The following is a 15064-nucleotide window of genomic DNA, read 5'->3' as shown; positions in this document are numbered from 1 at the left end:
CTGCACCAATTAAGGTCCGAGGGAATATGCTTTCTTCTTGTTTTAACCTCACGAGTGGGCCAAATATTGAACCGCAACTGTAGAATTGCAGTTCTGGTGGCAGCAGATGGAGCCAAACGTAAATAGGATGCAGTGTCTCTATAACGTTTTGGACCAAATATTGCAGAGTCAAAATCTTTGTATGTTAAACATTGAGCTCTAGTATCAATCCAGTCCATCAAGTATACTTTCTTCTTTGCACGCTCAGGGTGATACACAAGAATATCAAGTGGTATATCAGCGTACGCCATAATTGTTAAAATGGTTGTGGACCAGTGTTTTGGAAATGCTTCGGGTGAGTTAAGTAGATAACTAGAGATGGAAGATAATGTGGAGTTATCGCATGAAGATAGCATACATTTACGAAATAAGGCACATAAGCGCCAATTATGTAAAGCAGTTAATGAAATTAGACCTAATTCATAACGCATCAACACTCCAGGAATACACTGTGGGAGATGTAAAATGACACGCCAGAATTTAGCTTCTAATAAATTGAAGAACATAATTTGGAACCATCTTTATAGGGATCCCCTCAATTTGCCATTCGAGCTGATGCTTACGTTGACCTTTTAGGGACATACGTAACAATCTGTGTTTTACCAGTATTTACCACCAATTCATTTTCTTTAAAATAACAGCAGAGTGCGGACAAAAGATTGCATAAGCCACTTGGTGTTTTCGAGACTAAGACAAGATCATCAGCATACCACAGAGCACTAATTTTCACTCCATTCAGTTTAGGTGCATCAGACAGTATTTTGCTGAAAATCCAGCGTACGTCATTAATAAAAAAAAATTTAACAGGGCTGATGCTAAAATACACCCCTGTTTCAGCCCTCTAAACGTGAAAACTGGGGAAGATAAGAGACCATCAGTGTTTAATCTTATGAAGACCTTAGTGTTCGAATGAAGAGCAAAAATAATGGCAATAAGGGTGGAGGGACACACCGCCTTGATGAACCTATCAATAAGTTTCGGTCTTGATACCGAATCAAAGGCGGAGTGAAGATCCACAAACGCAAAATATCTTGGTTGTCTCTTATTCTGAGCTTGTTGTTTTATGGCATTTAAAGCAATTAAATTGACGCCAGTTCCCAAACCAGCCACGAAACCAGTTTGTGCTGGATCATGTCTTGCTGTGGCCGACCAGACATTAAGTCTCTTAACACTATCCTAGAGAACATTTTTCCAGGAGCGTCCAAAAATGCTATCGGACGATAGCTTTTGGCATCCATACGGTCACCTTTTTTTATAGATTGCAATAATCACGGATGAGCGCCATGAGTCTGGAATATTTTTGGTTTGCAAAATGTGATCAAAGGCATTGTTCAAAATACACGCCCATTCTTTTATATTTTGTTTAAACATCAAATTTGTAAGACCATCAAGGCCTGCCGCTCTTGACGAGGATGATGTTTTGATAAAGTCTTGAATGATTGATTTTGTACAATGCAAGTACCAACATTTCGCTGAATTGCTGTGATAATTGTAACAGGTCATCTTAGAATCGTCATATAGTGTGGTAAAATGTGTAACCCACGCGGATTCAGATACTCCATTAAGTTGCAAGTGAACTTGGGGTGCTGTTACATTTGTTCAGTAGCTCCCAAACCAAAGCAGAGTTTTTATTGCGACAGGCTGCTAGAAAATGTTCACTATCTAATTGATATAATGCAGCTTTTCTTGACCGAATCCAGTTTCGATATCTAGAACTAGCAATATTAACAGTTTTGATCTGCACATTCATGGGTAGTTTCCGAAGGCTTCTAATCTCTTTTCTATAAGCTTTCTTTCTCTCATAAAGAGCTAAATCAAACCCATGTACATGTTTCTTAAAAGGCTTGTTGTGAACAGGATAAAGGTTCATGAATGTGTTTAATACATCTATATAAGATTCAGCCTTATGCAACCTCTGACTAGGGGTGTCACGGTATTAGTTTTATGACGGTACGATAACCTTCTTGCCAAATGACGGTATATCATGGTTATCGCGGTATAGCAGGTGGAGTTAACTAATCTTAACACATATTTTCCAAAAGGTCATAAATTGACAGATTTATCATCTCAAACAAAACCATGCACCCATGGCCAGAATTGGGCTTTTCAACATACTTTCCACTGAAATGACTTGCTTCCACCAAACACACACACATGTGTGGAGAGGGGGAGGGGGCCCTGATACAACTGGCAAAGCAAACTAAATAGCTTTTCTTAAGTGGTCATTTAGACTTTTTGTTCCCCTACTGGCTACTGGTGAAGATGAACATGTTGCCATCTTGATAACCTGCATGCCACAGATCAATGGAGGCTGATGGTAGTATACGCTTGTGCGCATACACACACACGCGCACGCACGCACGCGCACGCACTCTCTTTACGTTACAGCCTTTAGTTTACTTGCGGGCCAAAAGGTTTTCATAAATCACAGACATGTTACCCTTTGGTATGGCAGCAGGGAATACCGACAGATGTGACTTATTATATGTAAATTCAATGATGGAACCAGGGAAATCCCCCATTGCCATATGTTTAGAGAACATTATCCATTATAAATATATAAACCCCAAAGCCGCCAACGCAAAGTAAACCCTTTTCCTTCTTGGCACTGTATCTATTCTTCCTATTGCTAACATATTGATTTTGTGTCAGGCACGTGTGGTTTATGGAATGGCATTAAAAACTGCTCCAACTGAAACTACTTGGCAGACGGCAGATCCAACAGTGAAAGACCAAGTCTGCGCAGCACTTGCTTACTGCAGCCTTTACAAATCAGATTGAAAAGCACACTTAACGGTATGAACGGTATAACGGTATAAACAATGTGATGGTTATTATTGTTCAATTAAGTGGTTCACGATATCTTTAACGGTATACCGTTACATCCCTACCTCTGACTGCTCAAAATGGCACCATTCAGTGCTAATAGTTTATTAGTAGACCACTTGCATCGATTTCTGGCATTATTGACTGATAAAGTCTGTTTATAACGAAGTTCAGCTTTGGAACGATTTTGAATTTCAGCCGACCAGAATACAGCAAGTAGATGGTGATCGCTGACTGTCTTTTTTACAACAACAAATTTGCTGGTCTTCATAAAAATGCTGTTAGACATGAAGATGTGATCAATTGTAGATTTGGAGCTACCTCTCTTCCAGGTGTTCATGGGAGGGATGTCACCCAAAATCGCACCATTTGCCATTTTTAAGTTAAGATCTTCCATAAATGACATCCATCTTGCTCCCTCAAGATTCTTGCTCCTTGTGTTCGACTCAACAACAGTAAATCTATTTACCAATGATATCCCACACATTTATAAAACATACATTATCATTCAGCATCTGTATTGTTTGTTAAAATCAAAATTTCTATCTTACTATCTGATCAATTAACACAATTTGACTTTATTAGAAACAAAATGATGCCATTCCTGCCTGCACGTGTTTCGACCTTCAATTACAGGTCCCAATTCTGTTATAAGTGTGTTAACAGATAACTTGAATGCACTGCACCAGCCTTTGTGTTTGTGCTAGATCTTTGTCATCAGCACGATCTCCCAAATCAGCAATACGTTTTGATCCTTCTTCATTAAAAGAGTTCCTTTTATCATAATAGTCTATAGCAGTGTTCCACGGGTCTGTACGACCCTCCAAATCACCAGTGCATTTTAGGCATCCCTGGTGCTTCTTTTAAACTTGTTGTGACAATAGGATTGGAGTCGTATTCTGAACTAAAAGATTCAGCCAATTGACCCAATTGTTTGTAAAGAGTGGTAATCCATGTAATACAGAATAGAATTTTTGGGTAGGGAGCGCAAGGAAGTACCAAGCTGTTACTCTCAATAACCCTGAAACGAACTCCACTGGACCACCATCCCCGACTTGCTGTGCCTCTCCATTTGGAAGCCCATTGCCAGTGGACGTGTGTCCGTAGTCTAGTCCAACATCTGCCGCAGAACAAATCCGACCTGAAGCTCCAGGAGACTTCTAAGGACCATCCCGAAGCAGGACCTCCAGATCCAGAGTGCCGGACCGAGGGAGCGAAGAGAGTCCAACCAGTGTCTAAGATCTGCATCAGTGCTGTATGCTAAGCCCTGAAACTTCAAAGTGCTGCTGAACCAAAAAGAGCCTGTAGCTGCTGACTATCTTCCAAGTACCACCTCAGGAGCCCTTCAGACATCCTCCCTCTTGTCCCCACGACTGAGGCTCAGGAACAAGGGTCTGCACTGCTGTAGCAGGACCGAATCCAGCTGGACCACTCTTCTAACCAGAAGTACTGTTTAGGTTTGGGGTACTTGCCTTATTGCCTTTAGCCGCCCTCTTGTCACTTGGGAATTGCATTGGGTTACCTTTTTACGAGTTGATTTCAACAGGCTTTACAGGTTGTGATCCTACAAGTGATTTTTCTGAGTCTCACTAACTTTGTGCAAGACATTGATCTATGAAGTGCATCAGATCCATACACTGTGTCCCAAATGACCTTGGCTGTCCTGGCTCACTGAAGACCCTTCTAGCCCATTGACTTTGATACTGCTTGTCCCTCATAGGTGGTAGCTTGTTGTAGACTGGTACTGCTGGGACAGGCTTATCTAGATTTCATCAGAAGATTTAGCTGTCCTTGCATGTACTGAGAAACTGCCTAACCTATTTCCTTCCCTAACATTTCCTTTCTACAACCTCTGTATACTAGTGTGATATATAAATGCCATTACTGTCCTTATGATTGAAGGTACCTCGGGGTGTAGGAACTGTGTATGAAGCATATCCAAAGATTATCCACTAACTTGTTTGTATTCTGGAAAAGTAATTTTAACACCACACCTACCGCTATGAAGCAGCTTCCACATGAATTTTCGCACCAGTTGCGCACTCGCACCTTTTGGATCCTCTCTCCTCCCTCTACTGACAAGAACCTCGGTTCCCAAGGGCGTTCAACCTACCAGCGCCTTCAGACCATACCAATGGTATATAAGGCGCTATATAAGTGCAAAATAACAACATAACATATAGTTACATTGTTACAACAAATAGCCTTTTTAAAGAATGCTTATTTAAAAATCTGTGTTAATTAAATAAATAATTATTTATAACTGAAACATTGAGTATAAGTGTTACTTGGCTACTTGTATTGACATATTTAATTTGTACAGTTCACATTTACCCTTCATGAGATAGGCCTGCTGCTCAAACTACCAACTTGTGTAGTATAGACCTATTCCAAAATGTGGGTTACCTAATATCAAGCATATAAGTGTTGTAGTCTCTCACAGTGTGACTGCACCAATTCTTAACTAACAGTTCATCCTTACAGGTGATATATATGTAACAATGACAGATTCAAATAAATGTTGCTCTATATTTAGCTTTGGAGGCGGGTGCATTTGCATTTCTAACTTATTAGACCCCATCCAGAAGAATCAGAATGAGAAATGCACTAAGAGCAGATTTGAAAAGCAGGGCATAGCGGTAGTTTGATTGTTGTTGGCCGGGACTGGCTGTAAAGGGCACAGTGTAGCAGGATGATGGCATGGGTGCTAGTCGGTGTTCAAAAAAGTTGTGCCTGTATTGTAATTTGCCCAAATCTCCAAATATCCTTTTTGATAAGTGGGTGAACAGACTTAACTTGCACATTGCTATTTGCAAGCAGAAAATGTCAGGCTTGTTCCCAAAAATGTCTCAAATGGTGTAGAGCGGGCCTTTTCTTATATTTTTAGTCCCATCACAGCAGTTGGAAGTTTACTACTTCTGGTACAGAGATGAGGCTCAGATGCTTGCTATTGAACCCTTACAATTGTTGGTTGGAAACTCAGAAACCTCACTACTGTGTTGTTGTATTTTGTCCGTAGGATGTGCAGAAGCACTCTGTGCACACACTTGTATTCAGGTCTTTGAAGAGGACACACGACATGTTTGTGGCTGACAACGCGAAGGCAATAGCAGCAGATGAAACAAGGTAAGGGCTATAACCTTACTTTTCATTGTCAAAAGATTTGTTTTTTGAGTGATACATGGGTATTTCTAGGTCTAGTTTGGTGAGGTGACAGATGATGGGTATTGGCTGTGTTAAATTTTGTGACCAGGGCCCATTGACACTATTTGGAATATCTGTGCTCCGTTTTGCACTGGATGGTTTTGCTTTCCAAGCTCTGAAATTCTATAACGGGTAGGACTTTGGTAGGCCACCTTACTATGGTAAACTGGGAGACGCTGAGATTTTAGCCAAATCCAATCAATGTAAGGTAACAGAGCAGCAGAGCTTATTCTAGACCTAGACCACTCTTACACCCAGTGCTCCAGATAAGATTTTGAGATGGGAGTATTTATTTTACTCTCTATTTTTAAACTTTGAGAGTAAATGTGATTTTATGAGAGTAAAAATGACTTTTCTCCTTCGCAAGAGTAAAATGTATGCGACATCCAGCCGACGTGTGAAAAAACTGTATGGAAATCATTACTATGCGGCAGTATTCTGCATTGTGACAGAATACACTTTTCATTATTTCTGGCCATTTGATCTCTCCTGTATTTAAATGTTGTTGAAATCACAAAAACCTAGCCAATTATATAGTAAAGCATACATGAATTTGTATTGTGTTTTTTGAGATTCGATAACAGAATTGTCTTTTGATGTTTAATGAAGGTCCTAATTTCCTGGAGCTATTACTACCTAATGGTATGCCAATGTTATGATACAACAGTGCAGAGATGCGAGGACTCCATGCTAAATTCTATATCTAATCTAGTGGTCAAATGGTTATTTATATAGCTCTTTTGGCAAAGTGCTGTACATCACAATTACCACCAAACCAAAGTCGGTACTCCTTATCGACCTCGAAAGACTGATGAAAGGCGAACCCACAGATCACGCAGAGATTGCAGCAACGAGTGCTCAACCAGCTGAGCTATCTTGTTGGCTAACATCCTTCAGAGGTTGGTTAACTGAGAATCGACTGAGTTATAATGATCACAGTACCTAGATGAATGACAAACCATTTATGAAGCGCTGCATAAAGTTAAATACCTATCTGGATTATCACAGGGACGTATTTTGCTGAGTTTCAATTACCAATGTAACTTTCATTTGTTTTTGAATAGCGCTTGCACGAGAGTCAGGTTTTGGCTATTTTATTTGTAGTCTTGAAGATTTGAGAGGCAAGAACACCTGTGATCAGTGTAATGACAATTACTCACCCTTGAGCAAAGACTCTGCTGCCACTAACAGTAATGTACCCCATTGATTGCAAGGTTGAATGGATGTAAACTAGACTGTGCCTAGTAATCATTTTACACACTGTTTTTATAATTGGACTGTAAATTAAATTAGAAGTGTAAAAATGATCTGCCTCTGCATGATTATGCACACAGCACCGGAACTCTGAAAAATACAATTGTTCAATACTGGTTTGCTTTCACTGGAAAAAAGGCAAAAGTTGTTAAAATAAATAAAAGAATTCTCATTTGCAACTTAGTTTTCCATCTTATTAATTATACAATCGTAAAATTCTAGGAAAACCTGCACAGTGCTTCTGAAGCGGAAAAAAGAAACCATTCCTTTTATCAGTGTGCAGTTTGTTTTTTTTAAAGACTTCAGAGAAATACATTCTGTTTCAGAGGTGGCTTGCAATTACATCCATGTAGATAAAAATCACAAGAAGCCTTCTGGTTTCTCTCAAGTAACCTGACCTTTGCACTGCCCTCTGCTCTAAACCTGTGTGTAAATGTACCCAGGAAAATAATAAAGCTGGCGTATTTACATGCGTTTAAAAAAAAAAACAAAAAAAAATGCCTAGTGCTCACCTTATTTGGAGCCCTGCTTACACCCTTCATGAGACTGAGTCCACACAGAACAACACAATAATTCCAATTAGACCGGCAAGTACAAAAATATACAATGATCGATTATGAAAATGCACACTTAAGCAAGTAAAAACCCTCTAGGCAAATATTGTCACACCAACATGATAAAACAGATCTAGATGATCACCATCAGGAGATGTTGGAAAGCATTTTAGAAAATGCACTTTAGAAGAACCATACAACAGCTTCCTAAGATGGTTTGAGGCCTTGTGCTAAAAAAAATCACCAGATTCAAAGTAGATTGACGATGCCAGTGGTTATAAGAGTCAAAAAGTTAGGTAAAGTTCAGGTAACGGGTAAGTGAATTCATTCAATCACAATCCTTGGAATAGACCTGAGAAGGGATCCTTTACCCAAGCCTCTACCGACCAAAGTCAGGAAATCGTGACTTAGGGGCAGGAATTGTATGCCCATGTAACCCTGTACAGAACGGAGGGGGCAGACAAAGGTATGTTAAATTGCACCTCTGAGACTGCTTTCTTCAGAGACCAGTGCTGAGATTCTGGATTGCTTTGGAGACAGTCTTCTGTGATTGGCCTTGTGTAGGAACTCCCAGGGTCGCAGGTGCTGAGGTCACATTCGGACATAGGATTCTGTTCCAGACCGCTTCCAGCAGGATACCAAATGAAGAAAAGATTAAACCTCCGGACATCTTCAGGGAGCAAAGAAGACCAATTTCAAAGGGAGTACCCCCTCGCCCCCCCAGTCAGGTGGCGCCATGTTATCTTCAGTGGACGAAGAAAGGATCAGGTTATGTGAGAAACCTGAAGCTACACGCACACATACTCCGCAGGGATCTTCTGTTCAGGTGGCCAGGGAAGGGCCATCGCTTTTGGATCCTGACCCTAAGGGTGGACAAGCAAGGATTGATCACCTCAATGGAGGGTCCTTGGGGATTGGAGAGAGGGTACCTGAAGGAGAGACATGGTATCCCCCTTCCAGTAAAACTGACCCACAGGCCCCCCCCAAGTGTCGGGAGACACTGGAGAGACTGGAGCGCTCCAAAGGGACCGGAAATAAGTAACGGTCCACAAACCCAAGTAAATGCTGTATTTAATGAATGCTGAACTGAAAGAAAACTGCTATTTCACTAATCTACGTTGTGCTGAGTGAACACTAAGTCAGACATACAAGTGACACACTGCCAGTAAAACGTAATATGAACATAATTAAATACACGTGAGGAAACTGAAGAGTTGTTTTGAGCATTACAAGTGCAAAGAAGAATAATATCAGTTATAACTGCAAACATAAAGTCATAAGTATATGACGAGCCAAGAACTGGTATAAAAGAGTTTTACAAGTAATAAGTGTGGAAAGTGAAAACCCAAGACAGAAGAGCCTATAAGGATCACAGCAGCTTTGGGCAGATTTGTGGTTGTGTGACCTGTGATGGGTGGACCATGCGGTCTGACAACTCCGCCCAGACCAGAAAGTCTCCTAATGTGAGTTACCAACATCAAGAATAAAGCAAAAGACCAAGTATAGGGGTTCTGGTGCCGTGACCTGTAATGGGTGGCCCGTCTGGTCTGCTAACTGCACTTAGAGCAGGAAACCCTGAATGGTGAACAAGCTGCAAAGAAATATGAAACCATTGGTGAAGTAAACCTGAAGGTGTGTCAAGTGAACCCAGTGTTTTCTTGTGGACATTGAACAGATGAAACAATGTGAATACTGAGTTAGTCTTGGGGAAGGGAATCCTGAGAGACAAACGACCAACGACTGTTATCTTGGCGAAGGGAGTACCAGGACCTCTGTTTTGTGTGAACTTGCTACATTTGAACTTGAGAAGCCTAGGACCTTTTATTTGGTGTGAATTGTTAGGCACTCAAACTTGAAGGTAATTTCAGAACTTGACCAAACTATTGAAGTGAACCTATATTGGAACTGTATTGAACTTGAGATTGGGAACTCAAGATGAAAGTAACTTAACCTGTACTTTTGAACACTTACGTTTGGCTGAGAAGATTCGCCCACTATGTTTAGTTATAGTTGTGAGGACAAGCATAGGTATTGACACTGACAGACTCTATTTTGGACTTGTAGACCTAGACTATCCTTAGTATCTTTAGGTAGGGAACATCTGACCTTCACATAAGGCAAGTTAGGTGTTCCACCATCCTGATCATTAATAAAGTTTTGTTTGGAATTGTACAATCTGTTGTCCGTGTCATCTCTTGACACCATGCCTGTCTCAGTCCAGCACAGCTGCTGGTGATGCAAGAAGGCTGAAAATCAGGAGCAGGCTTCTTGTTACATACGTTTAAGATCCTACCAAAAACTCCAAGGCTGCACTAGGAACGGTGACGCTGCAGTGAGAGCGCCCATGGGAGAGCTGCTCAGTCCACCAGCTGTTCCAAGGGCACTTCCGAAGGCATGAAACCACGAATCCTCGAGCAGAGGTCGAGGCTCGTTGTTCCTACCAGTCCAAGGGTCGGAGCACTGATTAGGAGTGTTAGCAAAGTTTTTTTTCTTGGAGCAACATTTCCTCCATGTTTTATGGACCCCACCCCCAACGTTTTGCTTTGTTTTTACACCATATCCTGGCTTTTTGCAGTGAAGTGAAGCCTTCAGCTTCACTCCACTGGCCTTTTTCTTGCTTGTTGTGGTGAAACTGACTAGTCTTCAGACTGTTCGTACTAGGAAACTAGGTTTCCCTTAGTCTTTTGACTTTATCTGTTTGGGTAACTTTTTACAATTGGACACATCTTCTAATGCAGTGCAATGGGGTTACTTTTGTATCACCCTAGACTACATTCAGAGGAATTTTTGGTTCCTTTTTAAATGTGCCTAAAGAAAAGCTGGTGGCAGCAGTTACTTATTCACTATTTTAAGTGTATTTTATTTTGTCTTTACCACGTTCGACTACTAACTGGCTAGTGCTGTAACGTGGTTGTGCCACAGGGTTTTTCACTTATCCTTTGACCATTTTATCTTGTTGCCTTTTTCCTGCCTTCTCGGGTCAGGAAAAGCTTTTATGGCCATGCGTTTGCCCGGGAAAGCAGTGCTTTTCGCAGACAAGTGCAGGGGCATGCGTGTTGAAAGCCAGGAAGTGGGTTGGGACTGGCTGGTCCCAATACACAAACTGGTTTCTGTATGTCTGTAGTGTATGCATGAGTTTCAACAGTGGTGCCTGATTGGACATTGCGAGGAATTCAACTATCCGAACAGGGAGAGTGCGCTCGCCTGGGCTTTTATTTTTGTTTATTTAAAAGAATGAATGATGGGATATCAACCTCCAGGAAAACATGTGGGGCCATTCCCACACATTTTCCACAATCACCGTGCAGCAGAAAAATAGTCATGTACTCTGGGAGGACGCAGCTTACCAGCGTCACCCTCAGTTTACCAGCGTCTCCCTCCCCTGTCATGTGTAGCTGACACCTGACAGCCGTAGGTACATCAAAAGCCTTTGGCCGTGGGCAGCCTGATTAAAATCCATGGGGCCTTGAAATGATAATCTCCATTGTTACATCTTGCTGGTGGCGGCGAATACTGAAGAATGTTAATTAGCAGGCCTCGGGGAAGGCCTGGGTGCAGGAAGTGACAATGGAGACCAGAGAACAACACCTCTTTTGTAATGCAATGTGTCAACTTGGTACTAACACCCCTCCTTGGTATGAAAGGGCATTGCATGTTCTGCCTGGAACCACTCCTTTTAGAGCAGGGTAGTATGTGAATTGTAGGAGACGAAAGTCTGCCTGCATCGCCCTTACTTCAAAGGAGGCCCATGTTGTAACCAAGCGCCGCCTAGGGCTCAGTTAATTAGGGAGACCCTTTGAAGTACCACAGACGGGTGGGACTTAGAAGTATATGTTGTCATCTTCCCCTGTCTGTTTCCAAGCACTCTGATCTGAAGCATCACTGAAGATTATTGGTGGGGACCCATGATTGGTTCATTAAGGTGGGCTTAGCCTGCACCAATCACTGAGGCCCGTTTGGCTTTAAAAGAGGGCTGAGTCCCTCACTGATCAGATCATCTGAAGACTTAGCAAGGATCAAGAAGGACTCATTTGGACTCTAGCTGAATAATAATTTAGAAATATATAAATAATTTCGCATTTATATAGCGCTACAAACCCTCAGGTATCTGAGCGCTGCTTATTATTACCCACAGTGTGTGGTGCTCATTTATCGACCTCGGAAGGATCAAAGGCTGAGTTTGGCCCTGCCGGGATTCAAACCTGCGTTAGCAAGCTCTGCACGGATGTCAAAGCGAGCACTCTACTCGCTGTGCCACTTGACTGGCATACAGTCTACCTTACATCTTCTGCCAGTGAAGGAAGGCCAGGAGTTCCAATAGGGAAGCCAGATCCTTCGAACAGAGGTAGATACCGGATTCAGAGGACCCATCCAGCAGCTCCAGAACTGATACCCAGCCAGCACACGGTGTGCCCTGCCAAGTTCTGACCGCAAGCTTCGTAGGTGGGAAGTGCCGGAGAGTCTCTGGACAAAGGACAGTGCTGTTGCCTGCTAACACCCGCCTGAGCTTTGGGCTGTCCGCCTTGAAAGGACACCAGCCCTGCGAAGGAGCTACGAGGAGTGCCGCACAAGCATCATCCAGCGTCCATCTTTTTAAGGACAATTTTGAGACCATGTGGAGTCCTCGAACCACATTGGGCTGCACTGCTGAGTGTTGTCATGCTGCAGTCACCAGAGCCATCCGAGACACCTCGACCAGCATTCCAGATTCCCCAACCAGTACTGAGACGACCATTCTTGGCCCTGAGTTGCTGAGCTGGACATCCTGCAGATGTCTGTCCAGCCTTGCTTGCCGAACTACCTGCTGCCTGGTACCTGCAGCTGTCTCCCACCACTAACTGTCTCCCGGGCTGCAAAGCACCCTGGAACCACCTCAACACTGTGGAGCACCAAGGACTTCTTCAGCACCAGGGACATTGTGGTTCTGGCCCCCAAGCCGCCGTCCCGTCCCCCCCCCTCTGGTCCTTCTCTAAAGGCCGTTACGACCCTTTGCCCCTTTGGTGTTGAAACCAAATAATCTTGAAATATAAGACTCGATTACTTAACCAACTACCCTCCTGTCAGTATCCAGAGTGCATCCCATTCCTTTGTGAAACTGTCTGTCCTCAGTGTTCCTTTAAAGTGTGGGTTGTAATTGTAGTGTGATAGAACTGTCTGTTGTAGTAATAATAAAGTAGATATTTTTATACATCCTTTTCTGGACAATCCCTTTTATCATTGGTTAATTGTATGTTCGCTGTGTTGCAACTAACCTATGATCCATGACCTTGCATAGATAAGGAAGGTCATGGATCCATGACCTAAATTGATCCATGACCTAAATTGAACGTTACCAAAAATTGAACAAGGAGGTCTTCTAATTTACTTGTATTCCAATCTGTTTCAGATTCCTTCTGGTGTACTAGAGGTGTGGGGTTGATGGTTTAGAAACCGATATTCATCCCTGGACCACTGGTGCCCCGGAAGTTGATTTGTCAGACATGGTGTAAGGCACAGATGGACCGAAAACGACCTCCATGGCCGCTTGTGTGGAAGAGAGGAGTTTTACACTTGCCAAATTACATACAAAACCCAACATGATTATGACTCGCATACAACAAACGATCCTTGACACAGGACCTTACCCATACGGATACAACAAACCAGTGCATGCAATCAACCAACTGCAAGCCAACAAACCCAGGCGCCAGTTTCTCCTGGTTCTGGACCTTTCCAGCCTCTTGAACCAACAATGTCCTCGTTGTTGCACTCGCCGCGCGAATACTCCTGAGTGGTAGCAGTGCTCAGTATAAATCAACCTAACATAACCTAGAGGCCCAGAGGCATTTAATTTGGAATAGTTACTCTTTAACAGCTGTCACTGGGTTCAGACCGATACAATACGTTCGAATGAACATAGCTCTATGGACAGATGTACAGTGCCAAAGAGAGTCATATAGCTGTTGCATTCGTGGAATACCCTTTGATACATGCTCTGTGAATGTTGTGGAGTGCAGGACTTTTGGAAGGCAATCTGGCAGAGTCACCATGGAGACATTGCTTGATCTGACCCTGCAGGGCTGTAAATACGGATTTCATTAGCAGTAGCTAAAAGCAGCTCCAGGAGTCCGGCATCGCACAGTAACCAGGAATTGCCTCTGGGGAACCAGAAGCTATTCATTAGTGTGCCACAGGGTTGGCTCCTATATGAGCTGCAAACTTTAACCTTTTGCCCACTTCATATGGCCCATTATGCTTTAAACGTCTTCAAATTGGCTTGTAATGCTCATTTATACACATTCTCAAACCCTGAGTTAATGACACATGGGTGTATCTGTATGCTACTTGTTGGCCTGGGAAGCAGAATGTAGCTCCTGTTAGCTGTCGGTGTTAAGCCAACCAGGCTCCCGTAGACCATAACCAGGTGCTAAATAACTCCCAGGTATTTCAACCCCTGCCTGTTCATTGGAGTTAAAGCCTGTCCCACTGTAGGCTCTGCACACATTTGTAAGAAATGTAAAGATTGCACAATGTTTTGGCAGGAACTGAGCAATAAATAGCCTTAAATTCTAAACCACTGCAATATTTTAATATATATATTTTTTTTTTTTCAGTTGAATTTTCCAAGAAACAATGAACCGTCCTAGTAAAAAAACAAATGCCTTATTGCTAAATGCTGTTTTGATTTTTAAATGATTTCATGCCTATTATTTGTGGGGTTTTCCTCTCTTCAGTCATAGGCTGAAGATGTCCATTAAGCTGCGCACAGAGTATGGACCAGTGCTGCACATGCCGGTGGTGAAGGAGACCAGAGAGAAGACAGTGGGCGAGCCTTATCCCCAGTATCCAGCAAACCAGGGTGTGTATGATGATTTGCATAGAGCCTATTTTTTTCAGACACTGGCAAATTGGGTTTTGCTCAGTTTTTTGCAATAACCTGAACATTGATTTGGCAAAACCTGCTTTTGCGGTAGGTGTTAATTTTCCTAGAACCCATGTAAGTTCTCTGGAAGATAAATTCACACTTAGGCTGCAGGGCTGCTCTGTTTATGCATGCCCTCTTCCCTTTACTGATTTAGCAGGTCCTTTAAGGTTATACTCTTGAAAGAGTAGCAGGGTTGAGGTAAAGGTACAGTGTAGCATGCAATACACATTAAGGAACTATCCACACAGCCTGTTATACAGTGATCTCAAAATGAAAATAACTA

General features: G+C 42.4%; 1 protein-coding gene across 3 annotated transcripts in view; it reads left to right on the top strand.

The window, feature by feature from the left end:
- Nucleotides 1-15064, top strand: part of PLRG1 (pleiotropic regulator 1) — a 427106-nt gene that overhangs the window by 13721 nt on the left and 398321 nt on the right. For 2 of the 3 annotated variants that reach the window (XM_069631306.1, XM_069631305.1), the window contains exons 2-3: nucleotides 5885-5991; nucleotides 14591-14715. In XM_069631306.1, the coding sequence (XP_069487407.1) occupies nucleotides 5885-5991; nucleotides 14591-14715 (232 nt within the window). The remainder of the gene's footprint in view (nucleotides 1-5884; nucleotides 5992-14590; nucleotides 14716-15064) is intronic. The other variant, XM_069631307.1, reaches the window with a different exon arrangement.

Source organism: Ambystoma mexicanum, chromosome 6q (assembly GCF_040938575.1).
Source record: "Ambystoma mexicanum isolate Mex_15411 chromosome 6q, UKY_AmexF1_1, whole genome shotgun sequence".
NCBI classification, from domain to species: Eukaryota; Metazoa; Chordata; class Amphibia; order Caudata; family Ambystomatidae; genus Ambystoma; species Ambystoma mexicanum.
Note: the sequence above shows the minus strand (reverse complement) of the source record. Positions and strands in the feature narration are given on the sequence as shown.